Source organism: Lissotriton helveticus, chromosome 1_1, assembly GCF_964261635.1.
Source record: "Lissotriton helveticus chromosome 1_1, aLisHel1.1, whole genome shotgun sequence".
Classification (NCBI taxonomy): Eukaryota; Metazoa; Chordata; class Amphibia; order Caudata; family Salamandridae; genus Lissotriton; species Lissotriton helveticus.
Window position 1 is genome coordinate 735740833 of NC_136057.1, and position 26124 is coordinate 735766956.

At 42.2% G+C, this 26124-nt stretch overlaps 1 protein-coding gene across 5 annotated transcripts in view; it reads left to right on the plus strand.

Annotated features, from left to right (window-relative positions):
* ATP2B1 (ATPase plasma membrane Ca2+ transporting 1) overlaps positions 1-25788 on the plus strand; it is a 552666-nt gene extending 526878 nt beyond the window's left edge. For 2 of the 5 annotated variants that reach the window (XM_078674265.1, XM_078674266.1), the window contains exon 21: positions 24379-25788. In XM_078674265.1, the coding sequence (XP_078530391.1) occupies positions 24379-24690 (312 nt within the window). In that variant the 3' untranslated portion in view covers positions 24691-25788. The remainder of the gene's footprint in view (positions 1-24378) is intronic. The other 3 variants (XM_078674263.1, XM_078674264.1, XM_078674267.1) reach the window with 2 other exon arrangements.
* The last annotated feature ends 336 nt before the right edge of the window (positions 25789-26124 follow it).

Here is a 26124-nt window from a genome sequence, read left to right on the forward strand (position 1 = left end):
GTCAGGATTACCACCCTGTAGGATATCATTACGATGCTCTGCACAGAAGATCGCATGTCCATACTCCGTGATACACACTTCCACATCTCCATTCATCCTGCACATCGTCACTACCTCAGATTTGTGGTAGAAAGACAAAACTACCAATCAATTCCACTGTCGTTCATAGTAACAACAGGCAAAGTGTATTCACCAAATACTTGATAGTGGTCTTTATTGATCTGCCCAGCAGCAACAATCATGCCTTTCCATGCGTGAACGACTTGCTGACAAAACGCAGCCGCCATCAGCAATGTCTAGCTCACGCTCCGCAATTGGTGTATCTTTTTCACAGTAAATGCCAAAAATCTCCTCTCTCCCCTCAACAGATACAATCTGTGTTGGAAACTGCCAGTCACTGTGTTCAGTACAATGCCTATCCCAACCAAGAGAGTGATGACAATACAAGGGCTGCTTCTTTAATACCAGAGTCACATTCTCCGACAGTGATAATCACAAAATTGTTGGGCATTAGTTTAGAATGCTCGACGTCAGTGCACTTGTCACAAGTCTATCTGTCAAGGCAATAGTCATAAGCGACATGTATGTGGGAAGATCTAGTGTTCTTAGAGCTCAGCACAATCTTAAACGGTGGAACAAGTAAAAATGGTGAATGCAATTTGTGGATCTTTAACCACAGGTGATCTTTGCCACAGACGCCTCATTAGCGGGGTGGGAATGCTGTTAGACAACGTTACTGTTCAGGACTGAACAGAAGCTGCCATCAATTTCTTAGAACTCAAAGAAGTCAAATTGCACCCAGAGTACTTTACACATTAATTTGCAGCAAAACCGTTCTCTTGCGAGCAGACAATATATGACTAAGATGTATTCTGCTCAGGAACAAGGGGTAGTCACCAGAAAACCATATCCAAACTCCGTGGGCAATGATTTCAGGATGAACTGGTCGAGGACCATTGCCTATTCATTTCCTCCACTGCTTCTGCTGCCATATGTAGTAAGGAAGATGAGCCACATCAGTGGCACTCACTCTAATTGCTCATGTGTGGGCAAGACAACCATGATACTCCGTGCTGGAAATGTGGGTCCAAACATGAGAATATCTTTTAGGACAGACCACCTAACTTACAACCAAAACTAAAGGCCATGAACATTGTACTTTGACACCTGAGGTCCTAGAGTTTAGTTACCTGCAGTGTTCTCAAGAGACTATTTTCATTTTGCGAAACATTTATTAGACCTTCCGCGTACGCTTTTTATGCCATAAAATGAAAACCATTTGTACGTTAATGTTGCAGGTGACGTGCACAACGTCTTCAGGCCTCCGTTCAAGACATCGTGTTGACAAATTATGGTTTGTAAGCATTGTCATACTAATGTAGGTGACCTTGTTTTTTGAGAAAACGATGTAGTGTCTCATGGCTTGTATTATGAAGTGGTGCGCTGCGCCAATATTAGACAGGGTGCAGTTTTCTGTAGTGGTTTAGTGTGCCCTTTCACAAGTGAATGCTCTGCCCTCAATGCAGCCGAGAACTCATACCCTCACAAACAGTTGGTAGTGTAGCCTGCAATTGAAAGGAAGCAAGAGAGCCCCCTTGCAGGCAGTTGCAGTGATTAACTGCACGCGCCTGCAGGTCTATGTCTGCTGTGGACCTTGGAACCTGCTTTCCCTAGTTCCAAGGAGTGCTGAGTGCACACTGACCATATGCCACCTCAGTGTGTCGTACAATCAGTGCACCCCCGATAGCCTTTTTGTCTCAGTGCCAGCGATTACAATAAAGGAGTAGTTGCAAATGCAAGTGTGCATTCCATCCTTGCAAATGAGGGAATGCCTTCATAATGAGTATGGCATACTTGTCCCATTGGAGCGGCAGGCACTACAGAAGGGGCCGCGTGAACATTATCAATCCCTTATGAATGCAGATTGGTGTGCCTAAGGCAGGCAAGTTTCACCAATCAGTGCCTCAAACTCTTCTTGATATTCATAATTTACCTGCGGGATACTATGCAGGCATTAACTTTTGTCTTACACATAGGACACCACCTAATTTGCATTCTCCTTACAGTTAAGTACTCTTTTAATTCTAATGTCTTTTCATTGCACAGTAGAATAGCAAAACACTTTACAGTTTTCCTGGTTGTTTTTTCAAGATCTAGGTCACTACGATCAGATTTAATTTTTTACTCGAGCCTTCCAGCATAGATTGCAATGAAAGTTCATATTGCTGCATTCAGTGTAATAAATGGTGGGTCCGATTGCAGTGTAATATATGTACTATAATGACGAGCATTACTGAGTTTAAATGCCCTGTAGTTTTCAAGCTACGGTTCATGACCTCAAGTTTAAAAGGAGCAATGCGCATCTTGCTCTCAGTTGCCAAAAGACAGCCCAGATATGACTTTTAAAATTAAAGGCCTGCATAATGCCAATGCCAAAACAATGCACCTCCATATGTATGCACCCACATATGTATGCACCCACAAGACTTCGTCCAGCATAACCTGATTTAGCCTCACATTTTATGGGAAGAAATCTCTTGTTTAGTTTCAATCAGTGGTTAGCCCTCATAGCCCCACTCTAGTCATCTTCCTCCCAAACATGTGTCCATCTTCACAGCTGAGCCTTAGAGTGTTGCCTAATTTAATGATGAGCTCAGTAATTCAGACCCTGTATTTACTCTTGAAAATAAATGAAAACCTTCCTACTCCTGAACCTCTTTGACTCTACTCTATTCCGTACCATGAATCACTTAATCAGCTTGCTCTGAAACAAAGCCTGACAATGCAGATACAAGATTGGTTGCAACCATTAGATTTCCAGGTATAGAACTTAACACCCACCCATTCATTGAAAGATAGGACTCCACGAATAAAAGCCACTTTATGATGAACTCATTGCAGGCACAGGGATATCCCCCAGGTTAGTCTTCAAATACCTCCTTTTCGCTGGGTAGGTATGAGCCTGTTCCCTGAATTACGCTCAGCACAGCCTCCCACTTGTCATTGGTGGATTTCTCAGACCCTGACTTTAAGCTTGTAATTTGCAATAAACTGATCTAAATGCAATCTCAAACCCAGGAAGGAGTCTGTTGGTGCAGCGCTAAATACCCCACACACGTGTTTGTATAGTGGTATATTTAATACATTTCTGTCCAAAATTCTCACCTCTGCATGGTCTTTGAACGACTGACTTTAAGGGGGGTGAGCATCCATCTCAAGTAAGAAGCAATACCCTTGTTAAAGTGATCCATTATAGTCATTCGATAAACCGGAGCTTGTCCCCCTGGTAGTTGTGGTACAATACAGAGAGGCTTAAAGTAGAAGCAATGTGTGGTTAAAGTATGTATGCAGTACTAAAGCAGTAATAATGTCAAAGCACAACACTAGAGAAAAACCCAAACCGATTTGGAAAAAGAGTACATTTCAATAAATTATACAATAAAAATCTGATGAGCGAAACCAGAGTTCTGAATTTTTTAAGTTTATATGTTAAAAAAGCGCCAAAATGCACTAACTGTCAACTGCATTCACTCTGTTGAGCTTAACCACTACTTAGGCACACATTAAGGCTGACCGCATTAGAATATGGGTCGGATACAGATACCAGGTTCTACGTTGACAGAAGTTTTACCTTCGAACTTAGAACCTGATTACGATGCCGGTCGGACCGGCACTGTGGTGGAGGCAGGGCAGCCCGACTAGAAGTTGGCAGTCCCGCTGCCCGGATCAGGATGCAACCCCCATTACAGCGGTCGCAATGTGCATATTTCCTATTTTGGCGTGGGCTGCAGCATTCGCCCCAATAGCAAATAAGCATGTTTAAAACATCCCATGGCTATGTGGCAGACACCATGCGTGGCTGCTGCAGGGATGGTAAGGGGTCCCGTAGCTAACTGAGGGCCAGGGGCCCCCAAAGTCACTTTCTGCCTGCCTTTTCATGGCCAGTGAACTGCCATGAAAGGTCAGGCGAAAGGGGACATTGTAATCAATATTGTGGTGCCCGAGCAGGCACTGCCCTCATTGTAGGGATTGCTGACCCTTCCATGTTCAGACGGGCTCCTTGAGAAGCACAGCGGACGGGCCCCCCACCAGATGCCTCCACCCGCATCATAATGCAACAGGCGGACTGCAGTGGCCAATGTCTGGGTCCACCACCAACGAGCCGTTGGTGTCGGACTCCCTTACGTTGTAATTAATTAATTAATTATGACATTTATTAATTAATTATGACATTTATTAAGCGCACCGATACCTCCAACGGGGGTGTCCCGGCGCTGAGGAATGCCGATCGAGGGGGGAAACATTAGAAGCCCGAAAATAAGAAAGTTTTCAGTTTGCCCCTGAATTGAGACTCGATGTCAATGAGCCGAAGGCTGATGGGAAGGGAGTTCCACAGTTTTGATACTGCCACTGCGAACGCTCTGCCACCCTTTCTCGCTAAGCGGAATCTGGGGGTGAGCAGAAGGCGGAGGTGGTTGGACCTAAGATTAAGAGAGGATTGGACTGGTTTTAGTCTATGTCTCAGGTATTTTGGGCCTTTTCCGTTGAGGGCCCTAAAAGCTAGGACCAGGGCCTTAAACTGGACGCGAGCAGTGATCAGGAGCCAGTGCAGTTTCCTTAAGTGGGGGGAGATTGAATGTCGATAGGGGACTTTGCAGATCAGCCTGGCAGCGGCGTTCTGCACGATCTGTAGCCTGTGGAGAAGGTAGGCAGGAAGTCCCACATATAGACTGTTCGCATAATCCAAATGCGAGGTGATTAAGGCATGCGTCACTGTCTTCAATGCTTCCGTGGGGAGAAAGGGGGAGATTTTTCCTAACATATGGAGTTTCCCAAAACATGCCGAGGTGACTTTCTGGATCTGGGTTTTAAAAGATAAATCCTTATCGAACTGGACTCCAAGATTGCGAGCCACCTTTACCGGAGAAGGAGGTGGGTTGAGTTCCGTAGGCCACCAAGTGGCGGACGATACGGGAACAGTTTGATTAAAAAATAACACCTCCGTCTTATCCGTATTAAGTTTTAACGTGTTTGAGGTCATCCAGGCCACAATATTGGAGAGACAGGTTCTAAAGTTTTCAAAACCCGGTGGCGAGTGATCTCTAAAGTAAAAAATAAGCTGCGTATCGTCAGCGTAGGATATCACTCTGACCCCCCAAAGACTCAATCACCTTCGCAAGAGGTGCAACGTAAACGTTAAAAAAGAGGGGGCTGAGGGCAGATCCTTGGGGCACCCCGCAGCCAAGAGGTTTCCTATCTTTAGACCAGAATGGTCGGCACCAGACTTGTTGTGTGCGGTCAGTGAGAAAAGAGGTAATCCAGGCTAGAGGGGTGCCACAAATCCCCATCTCTCGGAGTCTGTTCAAGAGAATGGCATGGGAGACCGTGTCGAAGGCTGCGGACAAGTCGAGGAGCACGAGCATGGCTACCTCTCACCGGTCCACAGTCTCCCGCACGGTCTCCGCCACCTCCAGAAGTGCAGTCTCCGTGCTATAACCGGTCCTAAAGCCGGATTGCGAATCATGTAGCAGATCATTGCTTTCGAAATAGTCCGAAAGTTGTTCTTGGACTATTTTTTCCAAAATGTTGGCAGGTTTCGGTAGCAAAGATATCGGGCGATAGTTACTAAGAACAACAGGGTCTGCCTCAGCCTTTTTTAAAAGAGGGATGAGGATTGCCTGCTTCCAGGTCTCCGGAAACTGGCCTGATAAGAGAGAGTAGTTCCATATCGATAGAAGGGGTTGTATAATCGCCAGAGCAACTGTAGAGAAAACTTGAGCAGGCATAGGGTCTAAAGGTGAGCCTGATTTACATAATTGAAGTTTGTTCATTGCCATATTTAGGGTGATGGGTTTGAACGCCCCAAGCCTACTGACCTTGGGCATGAGATCGACGGGGGGTGGGCCCTCTGTGTCCGGGTGGTTCGCTACATTAAAAGAAGCATAAATGAGAGTAATTTTCTCGTGAAAGAAATTAGATAATTTATCACAAAATTCTTGACAAGGTTCTGTTTTATGCAGAAGGGCAGCGGGGTTGGTGAAATCTTTCACCACTTGAAAGAGTACCTTGGCCGAATTGTCTGCAGATTTAATTTTACTGGCAAAGTATTCCCTCATGGTAATTTGTTTGAGTTTGTAAAACATTTTTAGTGCCCCTCTGTATGTTATTTTGGCGGCTGGATTATAGGAGCGGCGCCAGAGGCGTTCAAGCCTTTTGCATTTACTTTTTTCATCCCGCAACAGCTGGGAGAACCAGGGAGCAGAAGGCTTGGTTCTGGCTGAGGAGAGGACAGTGAGGGGGGCAATGTTTTCAATGGCCGTAGTGAGGTATTGATTCAAATTAACAACGTCCTCATTAATGTTCGTAGAGGGTTGCCATTTGAGTTTGGCTAGAGCAGGCTCAAGCTCCTCCAACGTTACTTTGAACCACTGGACTTGTAATCCAGCCATCAGTCATTGAAATAGAATGGAAAACCTTCTTAGCGCGCAAGGCAGCAGGCTCTGGCGGAAGAGGGCTCTACGTCGTCTGGTAGCTGTTGATTGGGGTCTCAGTGAAGCCATTGACTTTTAGCAGGAAAGAAAGCTCAGAGCATGAGAAATTTGTGTTTTGCGCCCAGAGAAGTTCCCACTCCAGCCAGATATTTTTGGTGCCTTCACCCGGTGAAGGCACCTACTTTCTAACTTAATAATTTTTTAGAACTTGGATTCTTACAGCTGGGCAAAGCTGCAGGCTATAGACAAAGATGGCTCTATAAGGTCCAACTGAGCCAGATTTGCTGATCCGAAAAGCTCCAAGTGGGAGGAACCCGAATCTTTGACCTAGAGTCAATGCACCTTCTTCAGATCAGCCTGGCAGTTTGGTTCCAGTCCTCCAGAGGTTCTTGAAGCCAAAATGTTTCTAAGTTCTAGGTTTCCAGAGATGGCAGGAGGAGTCACTTTGGTGTTTGGGACAGCACTTTGGGGTCAAGCCTCACTCCAGAAGAGACCAGCAGCACACTTAAAATGCATGTCCAGTTGAGAATGCTCAGCAAAGAAATAGGAGAGGCCTTTTGTAGCTTGTGTACCTATAGCTTGAATAGGTCAGCCTAATGACCCTTGGAGTCCACTTCTTTGTCCTAGGTACAAGAGACTCTTCTGACATAAGACAGTAGGCCCAGTCCCCTTATGTTCTTCCACAGTTACAGAAAGTGTTCTATGAAGGGTACTGTGGGTTCAATCTATGCCCGACACCACCCTCTGGGTGGATGGAATTCCTGGCCCCTCCCTAACCAATAGGGTAAAGGTTCCCAGTAGCAACCCTTTACACTTTTGCAGTTCATACTGTGTGTCCTACTGTAAGCAATCCCACAGTGTCCCACTCTGTCCAAGGCCTAGATGGGGAACCCCTCTCCTCTTCTGCCGAACCTGCCTGCACAACCCCAGAAGTGTGGACTGGTAAATAAGCAACCCTTTCTCTGTCATCACTTTACACCATTTCTGGGGTAGCTCCTCTCCCACTGGGATTGTTTTCTGCTTGAGTGAGGTAACCAGGAACGGCTCCGCCCAGATTTCAGCTGATATTAGCCTGTGTCAGGATAGACTTCTTTCAAGTTAATCAAGTTCCTCTCCACAGTTCAGATTGTCATTTTGTCAGAGGAACAGAACACCTACCGACCACCAAACCTTAGACCTGCCTTTGGGGTCAGTTTTCACACCTCATCAATAGGCCTGTTCAGCTTTCAGGTGACAGTTGGAGCTCAATAAAATAGACCTCCAAAGGAAAGGTAACTTTCTAAAGTACCTTTTCCAAAATATTAATGACAAATTCAACTTAATCAGTGATTTGGGCGTGTAATGAATATTTCAGAAAGTCCAAAAATGCAGTTTGTAGGTGCTTCCTTGCCGAATGTTAGACCTGGTATCCTTGGCATGATTCTCTCCTCCCTCTTCCCCCCCCCCCCCCCCTCCTTACATTTTGCCTTCGGGACTCCTGTTTTTTCTGGCTTTGTTTTTGCTGGCCATAGTACTTTGATAACCAGTTCATGTTTGGTGTCTCTGAAATCCTATTTTAAAATCTTAACTGATGATCAAGTCTGATTTTAAGTGACTATTCAGAAAATGCCACTTTTAGAAAGTTGGCATTTTCTTTCCTTCGCTAGTTGGTGCCTGCATCCTGTCTTTGGGTCACATGACTGGGAGTGGGTGACAGTTGGGCTTTTTGTATTCCTCTTACACAGCCACACACAATAGGGGGCTTAGGTGTGACTGGATGGGCCATCACTGGCAGGATGGTATGGAGAAGCTGGGCTCAGACCCACTTACACTTGAATGGGATGTGACCTGTCTCCACACAAATTTCTCCAGTGCCCTGTAGTTAGTCTGGAGCCGGAGCCAGGAATGCATGGCACCTGTGCACTTCAAAGGCATGCCTCTAGAAGCTACTCCCCACTTCAAAGGTACAACTGGGTATAAATACTAGACCTCAGACACCAGCTCTTTAGTACACTTCTGGAACTTTGGCTACTCTGCCTGGAAAAAAGACTGCTGTGCACCTGACAGGACTGCCACTTTGCAGGATTGCTGCTCTGAAGGAACTTCTGCCCTTCTGTGCTGACCTGTTGCCATCTTGCCTGGGTGAACAGAGAACTGGTCCTGCAACTTCATCCTTGAACCAAGGACACCATAGGGACTCCAAGGATTAGCCTGCAGCTTCACGCTAAAGCATCACCCGCTAGCGGGGGACCTCCAACTCTAAGCTCCAGCACCAGCTGCCCACAAAGCAAGCCTGTTGTTCAGGCAACACCGAAAGCCTCCTGCAACACACTTCCTTCTCTTTGTAGTCCTAACCAATATGAACAGGACCCATGGCATGAATTTGAATAGGTAAACTTCAGCAGGCCTAACTGGTGGCTGTAGCCGACCTGTGCTCCTTTGTGGTCTTGCACAGTTGGCGTTTTGTACTTTTTAGCACTATTTTCACCAAAATCTTTACAAATTCATAACTCTGGTTCTACTGATTGGATTTTTGTCATTTTGGTCTTGTTTTATTTATTACAATTTATTCTATGTTTTATTTGTTTTGTTGTGTGTTCATTGTTTTACTGTTTGAAGTATTGCACAAATACTTTACACATTGCCTCTAAGTTAAGCCTGACTGCTCTGTGCCAAGCCACAAGAGGGTAATTTAGGGTTGATTTGTGCCATATCCTGACCAGGATTGTGGTTGCTGCTTGACCAGAGTTCATATCCCAGTCAACCTGTAACCCAGTCTCTCACACCGTAGATAACATTATTACATGTAATATTGTATTCCAGTGTTTTACTATTGAACTGCCAGCCATGCTACAGTGAAAGAGCTTTTACAGGTTTTTCACTGTAAAGAAATGGTAACATTATACCTTTTCATGTCCTACTTTTAAATACCATGGACCCTGCCTTATGGGCAATAAGGCCTACTTAGGGGTAACCTATTGATATTTAAAAGGAATATTTGACCTGTCAGAAGGGGTTATTTCGACAGGTTGATCTTGCAGTTTAGAAACTACACAGCCATGCTTCAAATGGTAGGGATTCAGTCATGTGTGCACTATCCTGCACTTGGTTGCAAAATGGGCACTGTAGTATACTTGCAACATTTAACTTGCATGCCTTCGGTACTTTGTACCATTAACTAGGTTCTTAGCGGTTTGTTAAATATACCAATCATTGACATTACCATTTCACCATTTTGAAAGGGGAAGCCTGTGCGCTTTTACCCTGTTTAGCAGGGCTAAAGTACACAGAGTTCTACAACCAGCAAAAATAGGATTCAGCAAAAAGTACAGGGTGACCCTGCAGATAGGGCAGTTATCCTGCGCTGACCATTTGCATAAGTCTGGTCCCACTTGCCAGGAAAAAGAAAGGACTTCTGCAGATCCATCTCTAGTTTTATTTGACCGTCATTCCATTATACATGAATGTTAATCTCTGTCTAGTCAGTCCTACACTAGTAACTTTTATTGTGACACCTGCATTCCAATCTTTTTTTGAGCATAAATACCCCACACCATCAGATGTGAGTAATAACTAACTCTTCTTAATCCATTCCAGACAACCAGTGGTCAGACTTTAGGTGATGCTTCATAACTGTCACCCCAGATGATCGTCTGGTCTAGCCTCTAGTAGTGCACCTCTGACATCTAAAGGGGATATCAGCCTGATATCTTGCAACACATTCTCTCAAATGAGTGGTTTATCTGCAGTCTGCGTCTGCCCAAGAAAATATGAAACCAACGTGGCTGCCTGCCTCTTTTCACATACTCCTTCACATAGTGTATTCCACTTTCTCTATAGCACATCAACACTGGAAATTAGACCATCCTCTTAATTTACTGTTACCTCTACTTTCTATCTAATATTGTCATACTGCTACCTAGGGCTGTACTGGGAACCAAAACTGGCCCCGGCAAAGAGGTCGGCGTGTCGCTGGGGGTAGTGTGGGGAGCCTGGTCAGGTGGGTTATGGGCTTTGTGCCACTTTTGTTGCTGGGCCCCCGGTAACAAAAATAGCACCCCAGGGATCTAAACTGGGCCCCCTGTAACACAAACAGCCCCCCAGGGGAATAAAACCAGCCCCCACCCTGTCAGCCCACTAGGGAAACGATTGGTGACTGCTTCGCCTAGTCCAGCCCTGCTGCTACGCCAATTGGATTTTTGTTTGGGTAAAGAATTCACTACTTGAAACGTAAACATAAATATATTGTATTGTGTTGTGTGCGCAAGCTAGCATTTCATTCTGTCGTATTGTGACTCCTTTGTTGACCTTCAAACGTGATGAGTGAATGTCAGAGTGACATATTTTGTAGCTTGCACAGTGATGTCTCATGTGCAATCAGCCTCAAATTGACAGAGAGTAAGTGCATCCATATATATTTTTATGGAATGTAAACCGTTCTGTCTTCATTTTGGATCCCATTTAGTCAATTTTCTAGCCTTCTGTATTTCAAGCAAAGTTTTGAACACATTTGCCTCAAACCACTACACACAATTTCTTAGAAGAAGAATGCTGACGGTAGACATTTGTGGAGAATGAAGTCTAATTAAAGTTTGTTCATGTGTTCACATTTTACTTGTCCTACTTTTAAAAACAGTATGTATATACAGTGCATGCGAATAAGTGTGCACGTTTTGGGTCCTTATTATAGGATTGACTAGGAATGGCACACACAGGGCTGGACCCCGTGGAGTCCTGCTGAAGAGACATTAGGGGAATGGCTCGAAACATGTTGATGACTATACATTACTAACATAATCAGACTCATTAAGGTCCGGTGTCTCCTCAGTAACAACCCCTGATTTTTAACCGTACCAACTAGTTAGGTATGTTTAAGTTTTCTTTCCCTTTTCCACTTGCTTCACTGCACTACATATAGTCTGAACCAGTAAGTGCTCCTACGTGTTTTGTATAAGTCGCAGCACGCCTCAATCCATAGAGGATTGAGAGGAACCCCAATGATGAAGCATGCCACACAGGGGCAACCCTGGTAGGGGAGGGGTCTCTAGAAAAAAAGTGTTTTCTAAATGAGTGCTTACAGCGGATTCTCACTGTATCCTATCAACTTCCACACAGGCAGGTTTTCATTGAGTTACTCAATTTTTGTTTCTCTACATAACGGTCAGGAGGATAAACCTAGACTCTTCCTCTGCCTCCCTCTCTTCTTTGTTTGTAAATATCTCATCTGGTCACCATCAACTTGAATCTGGAAGGCAATAAGATCCGAAGAAATTAATTTCAGTTGTAACTGAATTTAATTTGAGGCAGTTATTGTCCATCCAATTGGCTACCCCTCAAGTAAAGCCAGATTTAAATTAATGCATTTTAACTTTTTACATCACACTTTTTTGGATCAAATAAAACTGAAAAACATTTACCCATATAAATAATTCTTCTGTCCCAGGAGTGAAGTGGAAGTCACGTTCATGATCTGGTCATGTAGATTTTTAAAGAATTCGTGGGAAAGAATTGTGATATTGCTGTGCACAATGACTGCCCGGCAATAAGTGAGCTCCCCAAAACAATGCCTACTAATTATAGTTCTCAAACCCGCAAACCCGCAAAATATGCAGTAAGACTGGTTTTCTAGATTGCGTCTCGTACTCACTAAAAGACAAATAGCCTCATAGTGGTTGCAACCTAGAGGCCCAACAGTTAAAATGGGGGAGAAAAACATTATTGAAACTACTGAAAAATGTTAGAAAAAATGAGCTGGCATTAGAAGATCAAGCCACTTGAACAGCCGTGGTTAATGAACTATTGGTTTCCCTGAAAATGATATATTGCAAGAGTAGAAGTCCCAAGTAGTTAATTATTCTTGTACCATGCTCTGTGCTATGAAGGACCCTTGAAGACTAAGCGACCTTAGATTATCCTGTCACCAATGCTCCATGTAATGAGTATCAAAATCGTATATGAAACTGTGGAGTGACTTAAGTCTCACACATTTTGGAGTGTTAAAGTAGTCTTGTTGCCAAAGAGCAAACAACACATAAGACTTGGTATAACAAATGCAATAATGACGAGCAATTTCCTGGCCATGTCCAAGTAACCGTCCAGTCAAAAACTAGAATGTGAACATAGCATTTGGTATTGTACACATGTCAGAACCTGCGTCAACTACGTGCATTTCTGTGCTGAGATTGTAATTCTCAAGGAAATAAATTTGTTTTTATTCATATAAATTTCAAGTGACTTTGAACAGTATTTTTGCATGCTTTGTGCATCTGAAGTTTTCTAGTTGAACAGTTTGTTTAGGATTCACTAGATGTTTCTCTTAAACTCTACAAATGTTTTTGCAACTGAGTCAACAGGCTGCAAACAGTGTTTACACAAGTCTTACTTTAGTACTCAATTATTCAATGCTTTCAGTGACTTATTGTCATATAAATCCTACTTTAAAGTACCCTTGCACATTCACTGATAACTTTGAAATTATATTCTCCTAGTATACTGGCCTAGTCAGCCTTCAGCTCTTCTGGTCTGAAGCATACAGTCAAGAGTACAGCATCTATGGCCTTATGCAAACAAGTTAACAGTTTTTTTTTTTTTTTTATGAAAGGGTAGTATTTGAAACCGTGGTTCTAATTTTCAACTTTTTCTCGGTCTCTGTTCCTAGCCACCTTAAAAGTCCTATTCTTTTATCATTCTAATGGGCTGAGCCATCCTTTGTAGTCCTTTCTGCCTGGAATTGTTTCCAGGAATGAGCTCAAGCACCAACTCTCAACTGAGCCAGCACATATACATTTAGGGGCTCATTACGATGTCGGGCGGAAAGCCTTTGCCTGACTCTGATTCGGGACCGACTTGCAGTTGGTGGTTCCGACCGCCGGCTTACGATGTGACCGAAAACTGTTCGTTCGGAGTACCATTGTTCCCAACATGAGCTCGTTTTACACCTGACAACCGCCCGTAACACAGGCTCCTATGGTGAAATGGGGTGTGTGCGTAAAACCCTGCACCCTATAGTAGGCACCCCATGGTGTCTGCCACACAGTGAAGGGTTTTACAGGGGGGTTCCTTATGTACCTCCTCGGCCATCAGCCATAGGCTGCAGGGGGAAGCCTATGGTCCAGTCACTTTCCGACAGCCTTTTTGTGTGAGACAGGCCGACGCGGAAAGGCTGTTGGAAGTTGGCATTGTAATCCCTACGGCGGAAACACTTACCATAGGGGTGTTTGATGCGGTTCCGAGCGACAGAAATACTCCTAATCGTTCGGAATCAAGTCTGAATGACCAGACGCTTTTTCTTGACCGAGGAACATCGTAATCGGGCAATCGGAATGTAAAACGACTGAGTTGGTCGGAAGGGCTCTGACGCAGTCAAGGAGATTCCGACTGACGTGAGGAAGCTTTCCGCCCGACATTGTAATGAGCCCCATTGTTTAGATATGGCCCCATTGCGTTTGCCCAGATTCGGCTTTCAGAGGCTTAGAACTGTATAAAAAGATACAAATTCATTGCCTCTGGTGGTAAGAAAGTACTCTACCTACTAGTGCAGTAAATAGATTAAAGAATTGGAGCTGCTTGGAAGTGTATAGCTGTTATGGTAGACTTGACCAGATAGTGTTCCACACGGATATCCCAAACACATCTCTGTGCTGTTTTTCAAACAACATTCATTAGTAGTTGTGCAGATAATGTAGCGGCTGTATTAATTGCCAATGTAGGCAATTTGAAACTGATCCTAGTTCAGACACGGAGATTTGAAATTGTTTGTCTGGTTTTTTTTTCCGGAGTTTTTTTATATAGCGCGAACTAGAACCGAAACGAATCAGTTATCAGAGCGCTTTACATAGCACCAGTTACGTTACATGAGGACACACTTTCATTTTTTAGGCACGGGGAGATTAAGTGATTTGCCCAGAATCACAAGGGGTTTTTGGCGTCGTTACCGAGACTCGAACCCAGATCCCCAGGTCCGAGGTTGAGCGCCTTAGCCGTTAGGCCAACCCCTCTCCCCTAGGTTTAGAATTATGAACTTGAAAACGTCTGTTAGAAGTACAAAATGAAAATTCCCCTTCCAACCCTATGTTTTCAGTATGTGTAGGTATATGTTTTTTGTGTTGTGATTAGACAGAAATTATCCTACCTGACAGGTTGTCAATTTGTCTGAAAATGTGTTGGAATGAGAGAATGCTTTAAGAGTCTAAAGTTGAAGTATAGACACAACTCTAGTGAGTCGAGAACTTTCTGCAACAACGTTTTCCAATTCAGGCTTTTTCCTTGAAAACTCAACACTTCAGATCAGGTGAAATATAAAATGTAGATGGTTGTGTGTGCCCTACCAATTGGCAGTACAACCTCTGCTTTGCAGGCTGCTGGTTAATCATACCTTTTTTGTTTTCTGGGGCAGACCAAGCATCATCCTTAATGAACTTTGAACAATGACAATCTTTTTTTTAAATCTTTTAGTTACCTAAGAAAGTGCTCTTTTCATTTGAAAGTCTCCAATTCCTTATGGCATTCTCACCAAAAGATACTGTAACAATATGATGAATATAGCTACAAGCCTAGAACATGTAACTTAATTATTAGACTTCTCAAACAGTGGTATTTATTGGTATAGTTTTCATCCAATTTCAAAATAATCAGCAAAAATTGTCTGTAATTAATTCTATCCAACTCTGTAGTGGATACGGTCAAAACTCTTAAGAATTCAAGAGAGCTTTTCCCCAAAATTGTCATCCAAGAATGTGTTCAACATTAAACTAACAGTATAAGTGTGTCGAGTCGCAGTAAAAGAAGACAACCACAACCGAAAGTAATGAAAGAGAAGTGGCTGTGGTACAAACTCCATTTGTGTTAAAAATAAAATCATAATAAATCATAATAAATTGATAGGACAGTGTTACAGTGTAGTTTGTTATTCTATATGTCAACTGCGTTTTGACCCTTAACGTGATACTGGGATCTCCTCAGCACAGAATTGATGGATGGCCATCTGTAATGAATAATAATATAGTTAATGTTGAGGTAAAAAGTTAAAGTTGGAAATACCTACAATGGCTAGAGAATGTAATGTAATATTGGTCCACACACAGTGTGACGCATGTAAAAGTGAATAACTAGTGTTTCTAATAAAAATCATGTACTTTTTTAGAGGGTAATTTTGACCTAAATTAACATAAATGAATAGGATTAATTCCAGATTATGTTGCAGTGACCAAATACAAACAGTCCACTCTGACTCAAGTGAACGTACCCCTGAGTAGTGAATAAATGCTTTGCATGCACACATCAAAATTGATTATCTGGCGACGCGTTGGCAATGTGGGAAGATACCCAACGTAGACTGGCGTTCATTAGGATTAGATCTCACCGTGGTAAAAGTGGTTGAGAATCTGTATCATAAATATTATATAATGAAATAAACTAGATGATATTCATAATTATGCGCTTACACATGACAATGCCAGTTGTGAAAAGTAGGTATTAACGTAATCATCTGGACAGAATCAAATCTGTTATACCATAGAAAGTAATATACACATGCAATGTCAAATGAAAACCAAACACGGTACATACGATGAGATTTCAATGTTGTTGTGCAATATTTAAAATAAACTGTGATACATTAGAGACAGAAACTGCTAATATACCCATCACAAAAATTCAGTGTGGTCCAATAACCCCCCGTTAGAAATCCAGTGTCCATCAAGGTATTGGAGTGCATTATTTTATGTATCCGTCACAGTGTTAACATTTGAAAGTGGTGAGGTGTAAAGGTTACTGCTGAGTGCACTGTGGCGAGCAGGTGTAGCATACGAGCCTGACCGTCATAATGGAGGTTTGGGAGGGTTCCGCCTCGCCCCAGACAAAAGTTTGAAAAAAGAGCAGCCAAATGGTGCATTTTCAAGCAAATCTGAAAAAGCAAGAAGGTTAATAAAGCAATTGTGGAAGTGTAACTATAACATCAATAAAGAGATATTTCATAAAATAACGTATCTAGCTGCTTGTCAATATAACCACAGAACTTCATAACAGATCGAGATGCAGATCGAGATAACAATGCTGAGTACCTCAGCGATGCCTGTAAAAATCATTTTAAGTGAAAAGGGGTTCCTGTTGATTCAATTTGGCAAATTAATGGTAGGTATTGGCAGAGGTGATGGGTACTATTGCTCACTACGATAGGATTTTCTGATTTTGTAATGTGATCTATGGAGCTTCACGCTGTACCTGCCCACGCACTGCCCCATCCTGGAACTGTGCCTTGGGCAATGGTAACACGCAGAGGGTTAATATGCCTGCTGCAAAGAATGTGAACCAGGCAGGTCACAAAAGTGCATAGAATGTAGATAATTCAATGGGCCAGTTACTACTTTTGTCAGAGAGATGCTTTTGTTACTTGCATTTTAAAAGTTACAAGCCTAACACAGCAGAGAGAGCTATTAACAAAAAGAGCTGCATAAAAACTGCAAGGTATAGGTTAGAGCATTATGATTTTGCTCTACCCGACCCTCTCTTAACGTTGCTAAAAAGGCTTCATTTGGGTAGAAATTCTTTTTAGTCAAGTCAACACACAACCACAGTGCTATATTTTAAATATGAGTTTGTGGTCTTCCAGACCAAACAGTCAGTCTTTAAATATACTGCTTAGTGTCTACAAGTATGGATGCCGTGTGACACCTGCTGCACCATGCAGTCCTCTTTGTCTTATGTATCGTTACCTATGTCCTACGAAACTCACTGTAGTGCACACATTAGCGACAAGAATCGAGACAAGTGAGTCCCAGGAGGAGTGGATTCGCATGAAAATGACGGGATGTAAGAAATTGATGCAGCTGTCTGTCCCGATATTTAAATCAATGTCTTGAGTTTTATTGCTTGTGTTTGGAGACGCCTGCTTTTAGCAAACCAGTGTGTTTATTACTTTCAAATGCAAACAGCAAACTTCAAGCCATTTCACATGCAATAAGCCATTTGTCAGGCCATAAAGGCTTGAATTGTACTGCCACAGAGATAGCAAAAGTGTGCTTTGGATCACAGCCGAGCCAATTCTCATCAGTACAAAATGCATTGCACACACACACTGTCCATGAACTCTCTGCCTTACTTTAAGAAATTTCTATACAGCAGGAGCAGCCGAGCAAGGCCTGCCACTGTGTGCCCGCCATCACGCTTGCCGGCAGTACCCCACCGAGCATTTGGTGTGTGCGTGTAACACCTGCTCTCTGTACAATGGTCAGGTGATACATGCACACCAGACAGTACCCTACTGAGCCTGCTGTGCCATGTAACACCACCTTTGCACATGCCCTGGTGGTACCTGCCGTGCCTATTGTGTATCACCGGCTCTGCACAAGCTCTGAGCGTTACATGCACATTGGACAGACAGTACCCTAACGAATCTGCGCTGTAAGTGACACCGGTTCTGCAAAAACTTTTACCCACTGTGTGGTGTCACCTGGACTGCTAATGGGAAACCCACACACGCTGCATGTTGAATGGGGGCGGTGTTGTGTTACTGGCTCTTGCAACAGTGTTTTTTTAACTGCGTGGACTATACAATAAATACCCTACTAAGTAAACCTACTTTAACCGCAACTTATGTTATAGAAAAGGCAGGATGAGCAGGTTCCAAAGCACAACGAGGTATGCCAGATACTATCTGGCAATGGATCCGAGGTCGGTAGACTGTCAGACTGCAGGGTGTCACTGCACTGCTCCCAAAGCCTCTTGCATGTCTCTTTCAGGCAGTTTGCAAAGTCTCCGCTTGGATGTTCATCATCAACTTACTTGTTGTCAGCCTAATTGTCTACCCAGGCCGCGGCCCGAGGAAAGATCCAGCTTGGGCCTCTGCTATTCTGCTAGCACCCCCCACTAAACTTTAACTGACTGGTCTGACCTTTGCATTTTTCTACTCGGTTCCAGTGAGTAACTTGTTCAACTGTTGGTTGCCACCTACTTCTCAGAACTTGAAGTGTGGCTCAGGCTGGCTGCTGGATGTTAACCGACGTGTTGTGTGTGTCGTCCAGGCTTATCCACTCTGGATGACCTTCTCTTCCCAGGCTGTGGGGTAGTGATGCAGGTGCGGTCTTGCTCCGCTCTCCGAGAGGAGGGGAGAGGCTGCCAGAGACAAACGCGGAGGCTGATCTGCCCGGCAACGGCAGAAATGACCAATCACTGCATGACTTAACAATAAGCCATTAAGTGATTGTCCATTACTATGTTGAACAGACCCTCCCACCCCGCGGTGCCATGCGTAAAACTCTGCCATCCCCATACATCAGAGAGCAGTGCCAGGATTGTCATGAGCAGGCAAACTTGCCACTCATTTAGTGACTGGGGGTCTGCGGTTTTGAGCAACCCCCAATCACTCAATGTGTGCAGTAAAGAGAATCCTGTTGTGCTTATGTTGGGTTGGCCAGGGAAAGGCAGCCAGCCAAACTGAAGTGCGCACTCACTTTGCTGACTAGGTGCAGCAGTGTGCTCGTCGTAGCCAGTATCACGTGACTGTGTCCATAAGCCTGCCTCACCCTCTTGACATTGCGAAGGCTGACACTGACTCGCGGGCACGGCGCAGGTGGATTATAAATAAGGTAAATAATTTCAGTTTTTATATAACTGGATAACAAATGTACTGCGGAGGTCTGGGGTGGCAATTATAAGTGGGGCAATACCCCGCCGCCCTAACAGAGAAACGGCCCCAGCTCCGTCACCGGATATTGGCGCGTAATTTTGCCACTCTTCGGAATTAAATAAAATTAATATTGACATAAGCATGTGGAGGACTGTGGATAGATAATTCCTTGCCTCAATGTTGTACCTATTGGTCAGTTATGATGCTGATAAGCTACATAACTGAAAAGTGCAAAATGCAAGGAATCTTTAGTGATCATAGACAAGAAGGTTACTGAAAAGTACAAGGACTTTTAATCATTTTTTTTCTGGTATTTCATAATATATCTAACCCTGGGCGGAGTTGCACAATGCGGAACTCCGCGATGTGCAAAGAAAAATACAGTTCGCGGTGATTGCACAGTGCCGAATGCTGCTCCGCACTGTGCAATCATTGCAAATGGCACCATGCACTTTGCAAGCGGTCCCTGCTTTCCTTTTATGCCACTAGAGTAAATTTTTACTCGAGCTGCAGCTTTCTCAACGAGAACGGGCAGTTTCTCAATGCGACTGTCGCGAGCATACGTGACCACTCGCAATGAGAAACCTGACCCCCCGCGTTGAGAAATCTCGCCGGGATGTTGATTTTCCACGTTCGTGGTTGCCAACTTGACATTGACGAACGCGAGCAAGGAAAAAAACGTTAGTTTTTTGTAACTCCGCGATCTCTGCGTAACGCAGAGTGCTGAAAACTCCACAAAATCCGTGAGCGGAGTTTACCGCCCAGGATAAAATATCTGCTTATTGTAAATGTGGATCAAGACTTGGGCCATTTTAAACCGGGCTAAATCAATGTTTTCATTCCATGCTATAGGCAGTTAAACGATATTTGGTTAAGAAGTAAATTAAGCAGCATAGGTCATTTCGGGGAAAATTGTTTAATGCACAGTAGGGCAACAGATCAGCAGAAACTGTTGTCTTGATTAAACATACTGTCATCTGCATGCAAGTACAAAGCAGTAGATGTACATTGAGGGGAAAGCATATTTAAAGGTCTGAGATTTGCAAGAAGTACAGGATAGTTTCATTACTATTCGATGCCGGTGTCTAACACTGCTTCATCCTGCAGATTGATGAGAGCAGTAGTTGACATTAAGCTTGCATCTAAATACAACAGTGTGCTCTTTTGTGGTCTTCTCTTTAGGAAATCCTACAGCTGTGTGGTGCTTTCTTCATTATCTGGTCGATTTATTCTTGGGCTACCCCTCAAAGGTCTTGTGTGAAAGAATTAATGACGGGATACAACGTTAGAGGGAATAGCTAATGGTTTATCTCAGTTCTTAATTAAGGATAAAGGATTGCACTTTAATTGTGTGGCTGTATTTTAGCATGGCCAATTTCGTTCTGATGATCAAAGTAAAAATGTGCTTCCATCTGTTGGTCTCACTCCAAGAGATGGTCAAGTCAGAAAATTAAAAAAAAGAGCTATCAGGGTGTTTGGCTTGATCCCAACAACCAGAGAATGAACCAAGTCATCAAAAGATTTAGCACGTAAATCGCAGAACAAATGTCAAGTAAAAAATACCATAAGACTCTTTAATATTATAACGAAATATTGTTTCAGTTAGTTCTAGTTTAGCTTGTAAAAATGAGCTTAATTACAGAATATATTCCACTTGTTACCAGAAGACATCGCTGTAATTGAACCAAAGGGTGCATCCTTTTAATTTGGACTGTATGTCTAACCACTATATTTGTTATGTATTCTAACCTGTTAAAGTTTAATAATTGAGGTTGTTGTATGGCATACTTTCCGATCTGAAAGAAAAGTACCACAGTGAAATTTAGAGATTTATTCAAGATAAAAACAGAGTGGTCTAATTGAGAAGCAAGACCTGAGCAAGATATTTTTCATTGCAGCCACTGAATGTATATCTCTTCTCTGCAGTTAGCCACTAAATAACAATGCTTTCCTGTTAATTGTCTCTCAGGAGCTGAATTAGTTCCCTGGTATCAAAATATTTGTTTTGCAACATAGATATACTGTATGTGAATCAATCTGGTACTACGCAAAAAAATATAATCAATAGTGGGAAAACACAAGAGAAATTATTTAGAACATATTTGAAAATTGAGAGAACCACACAGTTACAAATGTACCCTGAACTGTTCTGAAAAGTTATTTGTAAAAGAAGGTACAACACTTTATTTTAATGCTAATATCAATGTCTTCACTTGGCTGAACAGGTTTGAAGACAGCCCAACACCACAGTAAAAGCATTCAAATAGATTAGCAAAACAAAGGGGACATAGATTTCTCACAACGTTTACTTCTAGACTACAAACCTTAAGTGGAACATTTGAGAGAAGTGCAAATTTGCTACAGACAACCCTACTTGTGCTACTAGGGCAACTGTGAAAACTGACCCGTTCTGTGTCACTCAAGCATACTTAGACATATGACAACATATAATTGAAAGAAGGGCACATTAAACATTGACAATGAACTTCGAGATAAGTGAGCTTTAGACACATTTTCAAAAACATAATCCATGATGCCATGAGAAAGCAATTAACAATTTACATGTTTTGCTTTTAAACTCCAGTTTCAGTAGGAACAGTTGAAGCAGAAAAAACCCAGTTAGGTTTGATTTTTGCCTACATACAATATACTAGCTAGCTGCATAATTTCTCTTGAATAAAATTCATTAGGGAGGGGAAGGGATAGTGCTCACAGGGATTATGTATCCCAGTCCCCTGTGACAAGTGGCAAGCACTTGGATCGAAGGAAGGCTCTAGCCTTCTTGGATCACTGACCATTGCTTATTTCTTTAGGTGTTCTACTCCCCTGGAACAAAAGCATTAATTTAAAAAAAACGTATAGGCTCTTTCATCTAATTTTCTCTATTGACAGTTTTTAATGATTTTGTGATAAAGCCCCTTTGTGACTCATTTCATAACGTTTCATTTGGCAAGTTATTTAGAATCATTTCTACTTTCAGAATTGATAGACAATAGTTCTTCACCAGTCTTCTTTACCCATGTTAGCCAAGTTTTGGGAGTGGGGAATATGTTTATAAATGATGAGCTAATGTTTGATTTGCTTTTATACACAAACTCTTGCTATTTTGTTTTAAATTAATCGAATTTAGATGTTTTGCTTCAACATGCTATGGAGTTTCCCATGTGTTTTTAATTTTGTCAAAAAATGTGAGTAAAGGTATTGGAGGGATTCAAGACAATCTACTCACTGACCTCCCTTTCCAGGTTGATTTGTTGGATGCCGTCAAGTAGGGAACTCAAACTCCGACCAGGTGTGCTTGATGATGTTAAAACCCACCGTCTCTTTCCATTGAAAGAGCCTCTGCAAAGGCTCACATAGGGCCCGATCAGGATCGCGGTGAATCCGCATCCTCCGGGCCGGCGGAAGCCACCGCCGGCCCGGAGGATGCGGATTCACGGCGGCGGACACAGAAAAGACCCCCCTCCAGATTAGGATGGCTGGGGGGTCATTTTTCCGTCCGCCGCTTTTCCGCCACGGTTGCCTTCCGACTGTGGCGGGAAAGCTCTAACATGGTGGCGGTGTCTGTCCGACACCGCCAGCCATATTAAGATGCCGGCGGAGACATGCTTTTCCACGGCGGGTTTTCCGCCGTAGAAAAGCATGTGGAGTTAGAGTATGGGGGTCCATTGCGGGCCCCCAGGGGTGTTGGGGGATGGGGGTGCACATGGGGGGTACCCCCTGCCTTTGCATGCATGCAAAGGAAAACATGCACATTTAACCTTGCGGCTGGTGCTGCTTGAAGCAGCATCTGCCACAGTGTTAAATATAGGGGATGTGACCGCCAGGGTGGCGGTCACATCCTAATTCCGAGGGAGGGAACGCTGCAGCCCCTGCGGACGGTCCCTCCACCTCGGGGGTGGCGGACGGACGCTGGTCCGTCCGCCATCCTAATCGGGCCCTTAATTTCTAGGATGTGGTCTATATCTCTCTCCAGAGAGATTGGCAATTAGTGTTGTAGAGGGTAGGATACATTGCTCTAATTGTTCAAGTAGTGTTCTAATTGGTTTTTCTAGGCTTCGTTTTTAGCCTTGCACACAAAACCTAGTGCTTAACATAGACTTTTGTAACATTTGTTTTAATTGAGGGAACATAGTTTTATAAATATAGTAGCAAATTTGGATGGAGAAAATATTGACTTTTCCAGTACACAGTGGAGGGGAAGCCTTGGTGACTGCCATTCACATGTCTCATCATCTACTTCTCCTGTGTGTAGATATTTATTGAAGCAAAAACGTGGTCTGTACATGTCAAAACACTTTGCTTTTACATGTGGATGGGGTGAAAAAAGATTAAATGATTGTGAGCAATGCAACTTTTTTATTGGTTTGTGCTGAATGTGCAGGTGGTATCTGTATTGTATTTTCATGAGCAAAAGTGAATTGACTTGTTTCATCAATGTTATTTGTATTGTGTTTTAATTTTAATAAACACCTTTATTTCACTGTCAAGCGATAGTTTATAATGAGGATGGTGCTGTTTACAGTCATTCAGCAAATACGACACAGTGATTGTTTCCTGTTTCTGTTCCAAATGAAGATCCTGCTTAGTATGATTGGTTGTTCTAGTTTGCTTTTCACTTTAAGTATATTTTGTGATATCACTACTCATATCGCAGGTCATATAAGAAATGTATCTGTTGCACTGAGGTATCGTACATGCATTAGGCATACTCGAATATTTACAGCTATGGAGGTATTACCTTTTTCGCATGATTAATTTTGCCATATGTCAATTTATTGTGGCATTAAGCTTGCATATGCTTGGCTTTTTCATAGTTGGCAACATCCAAACCCCTAGCATGACAATCAGTTTTTTTAGTGTGCTTAACATTATTGCATTATTTAAAAGTAAACCTTTTTTTTTGCATACTTTAAAAATATTTAAGTTCTGTGGTCTTGTGTATATGTTTTAATTTTCTTTTTTACAATCCTTGTATGTGTTGTGGGCAACATGAAAATGTAATCACTAAAGAAATGATTTAGATCTTTCATGTTATACTCCACTTGTTGTACACTGTTTTTATTACAATTGGTCACGGTTTCTATAATGCTTCTGTTCATTTTTTTTTCTTATTTACAGTTTATTGCAAGTTTCACCACATTACACACACATTTGAATCACTCATGTATTTGCTGCTCATTAATAAATTTGTTTAGTTTGAAGTCTTCAAAACATGGCCTTAACTACTCTTAACAATTATTTCTTGTTTCTGTTGTTTTCTTTATCTTTTCTTCCTAACAGATCCGAGTGGTGAATGCATTTCGTAGTTCCTTATATGAAGGACTAGAGAAACCAGAATCTCGAAGTTCAATTCACAACTTTATGACACATCCAGATTTTAGAATAGAAGATTCAGAGCCTCATATACCCCTTATTGATGACACAGATGCTGAAGATGATGCTCCAACAAAGCGGCACTCCACTCCTCCACCATCTCCTAACAAAAATAACAATGCAGTTGACAGTACAATCCATCTTATTATAGAACCGAACAAGTCAGCTACCTCTTCATCTCCAGGAAGCCCACTGCATAGTTTGGAGACATCGCTCTGATTGTAAGCTGAATGTTAACATGCTCACTGATTTGTAAAGAAACAAATTAAAACTTGGTCCTTTCACATATTGTGATGGACAGGATAGAATTCTTGTCTTGGACTTCAACAGAAGACACACTTGTATGAATGTAGATTTATTTTTTTAAAAACAAGAAGCTTTCTGCCAGACTGAGGGTGCTTTTTTGGGGGTGGGAACCGGGATTGATAAGGAGAAAAACTCAATCAGATTACAGTAACTCCGCATATGTGACTTTAAAAATACTGGTTATATTCCTGAACAGTGTGTTAGCAGACCTTTAGTTTAACTTGATCATTCTTTTTTGGGCCCCTGGTCGTTAAATTGATACTTTAATTTCTGACGTTGGCTGTAATAATTTGAATTATTTATGTTATAAATGATACAGATCTGTTTACAAGGTTTGTAGATATTTTTTGTTCTTGTTTATAGATGGGAAAGTTTTCTTATACATGATGCAGACCGAGAAAAATAGTCCTTCAAATACTGCTGTATTTTCAGAAAAAGGGTGTTTCTATTGAAACTGTACTAAAATTTGCCTGCGATTTACCTTATTTAATATTGTAGATAAATTGATAATTCTAATAGCCAAATAGATAACACTAATGCTTTGTAAAAACATGAGCAGTGGTGTTGTAATAAAGTCATGGCCTCTGTCCTTTTTAGTTTATTGAACTACATTTACTACATGGTTCAGAAATGACCTATTTTTTAATTTGGAGAAAAGTGCTGAATAACTTTTTTTCCAAAGCTGAGACGAGGATTGTTTAATGCGGGGCATCAATGTGGAACGAAACTTGCTTGAAATACTTTTGTTATCTTAAGCAAAAATGGATTAAATCAAAATTCATCAGAAATTATTCCTTGTTTGTCTAAACATGTTAGCTTTAGCACTGTCTTGGTGAACTGTGAGTGGAACTGTGTTGATTTTCTAATAAATCTGTAGATAACCTTCATAACAGCGTGAGGGCTGTTGGCATTTTAAAGAAGGTTTCTACTAGGAAGTAATACAGTAATACATGTTTTTCTTTTGTTTTGAAACTTGTTTGTAAACATGAATAAACATGCCCTTTTATTAAATATGAAGCGTTTTTTATCATATAGTACCATCAAATTTAAATGATTGCAGTAGTTTGGGCTCTTGCATGTGTTTTTAATAAGCTGAAATCAGTCACAATGTAATAAGGTAATGGGGCCTTGAAATAAAGTAAACTGTTTTGGGCACACATCTTTAATAGCAAGGCAATGCTGATAAATAATCTAATGTCTAATTCATACTGGAGTGCAATTAATATTTTCAGGCGTAAGGGAAATTACTTTATTCTCCATCTCATCTGCCCAACTACTGTTTTTTATGCAAGATGGTCATATTGACATGACTGTTTTTTGTGGGTCTTTAAGTAAGAAATTATAAAA